This window comes from Colobus angolensis, unplaced genomic scaffold (assembly GCF_000951035.1).
Source record: "Colobus angolensis palliatus isolate OR3802 unplaced genomic scaffold, Cang.pa_1.0 Scaffold38, whole genome shotgun sequence".
In the NCBI taxonomy this organism is placed as follows: Eukaryota; Metazoa; Chordata; class Mammalia; order Primates; family Cercopithecidae; genus Colobus; species Colobus angolensis.
Window position 1 is genome coordinate 8,079,964 of NW_012117154.1, and position 945 is coordinate 8,080,908.

At 56.1% G+C, this 945-nt stretch overlaps 1 protein-coding gene across 1 annotated transcript in view; it reads left to right on the forward strand.

Annotated features, from left to right (window-relative positions):
- The window catches only part of TRPM2 (transient receptor potential cation channel, subfamily M, member 2), a 116,824-nt gene that overhangs the window by 70,169 nt on the left and 45,710 nt on the right, over window positions 1–945 (forward strand). The window contains exon 10 of the mRNA XM_011954232.1: window positions 459–606. Within this exon, the coding sequence (XP_011809622.1) occupies window positions 459–606 (148 nt within the window). The remainder of the gene's footprint in view (window positions 1–458; window positions 607–945) is intronic.

A 945-nucleotide genomic window follows, 5' to 3' on the forward strand; every position in this document is an offset into this window, starting at 1 on the left:
TGACTCCTAAACTGTAATTTCTATTTTGTGGCTACTTCGTTAGTCTTACAAAGGCAGACTGGTCCCCGGCAAGAAGGGGGTTTGTTTTGGGAAAGGGTTACTATCATCTTTGTTTGGAAGTTAAACTATAAACAAAGTTCCTCTCAAAGTTAGTGTGGCCTATGCCCAGGAATGGACCTTGAAGGTGAGAAGCAAGGTGGAGTTGATTAGGTCAGTTCTCGGTCCCCGTCATAATTTTCTCCCTGTTGTAATTTTTGTAGAGGTGATTCCAGCCCTACATGCCTTCTCCCTGGGGTCCTCTTTCCCGGGCCCGGGTGTGGTGAGACATCAGCCCCACATTTGCCCTGTGCCCTTCCCTGTTTCCTGGTGGTGCTTTCCAGAGTGGTTACCCTCTGACTCGTCCCCAGGGCTCAGTGATTGTGACCTGCTTCTCTGACGGCGCTCTTATGTCTCCGCCCAGGGGTCTTCACTGAATGTTACCGGAAGGACGAAGAGAGAGCCCAGAAACTGCTCATCCGCGTGTCCGAGGCCTGGGGGAAGACCACCTGCCTGCAGCTCGCCCTGGAGGCCAAGGACATGAAGTTTGTGTCTCACGGAGGCATCCAGGTGACCTCCCAAGGGCGCCTTCCAGAAATAGACGCCTGTGGTACCTGCGGGGCGGACACAGCCTCCTGTTCATGCAGTCGGCACGCACATTCACACGGGCTTCAGGGCCCTCAGAGGCTCGGGGACAGCGCCTGATCCCTCGGCCACCTGCTCCAGGCTCTGGCCTCCCATTTTGCAGACAGGGAAACTTAACGTGAAGCAAAAGCAGGAGCTGGTGGCCGCGGAGGTCACAGTTCACCTCCCCACGGACATTCCTATCTGGGAGCGGCAGGCAGAAGCCCAGGTGGCTCTGGGAATGGCGTCCGCCCTCTCTCCCTGAAGGGATAAGCAGGACACGGC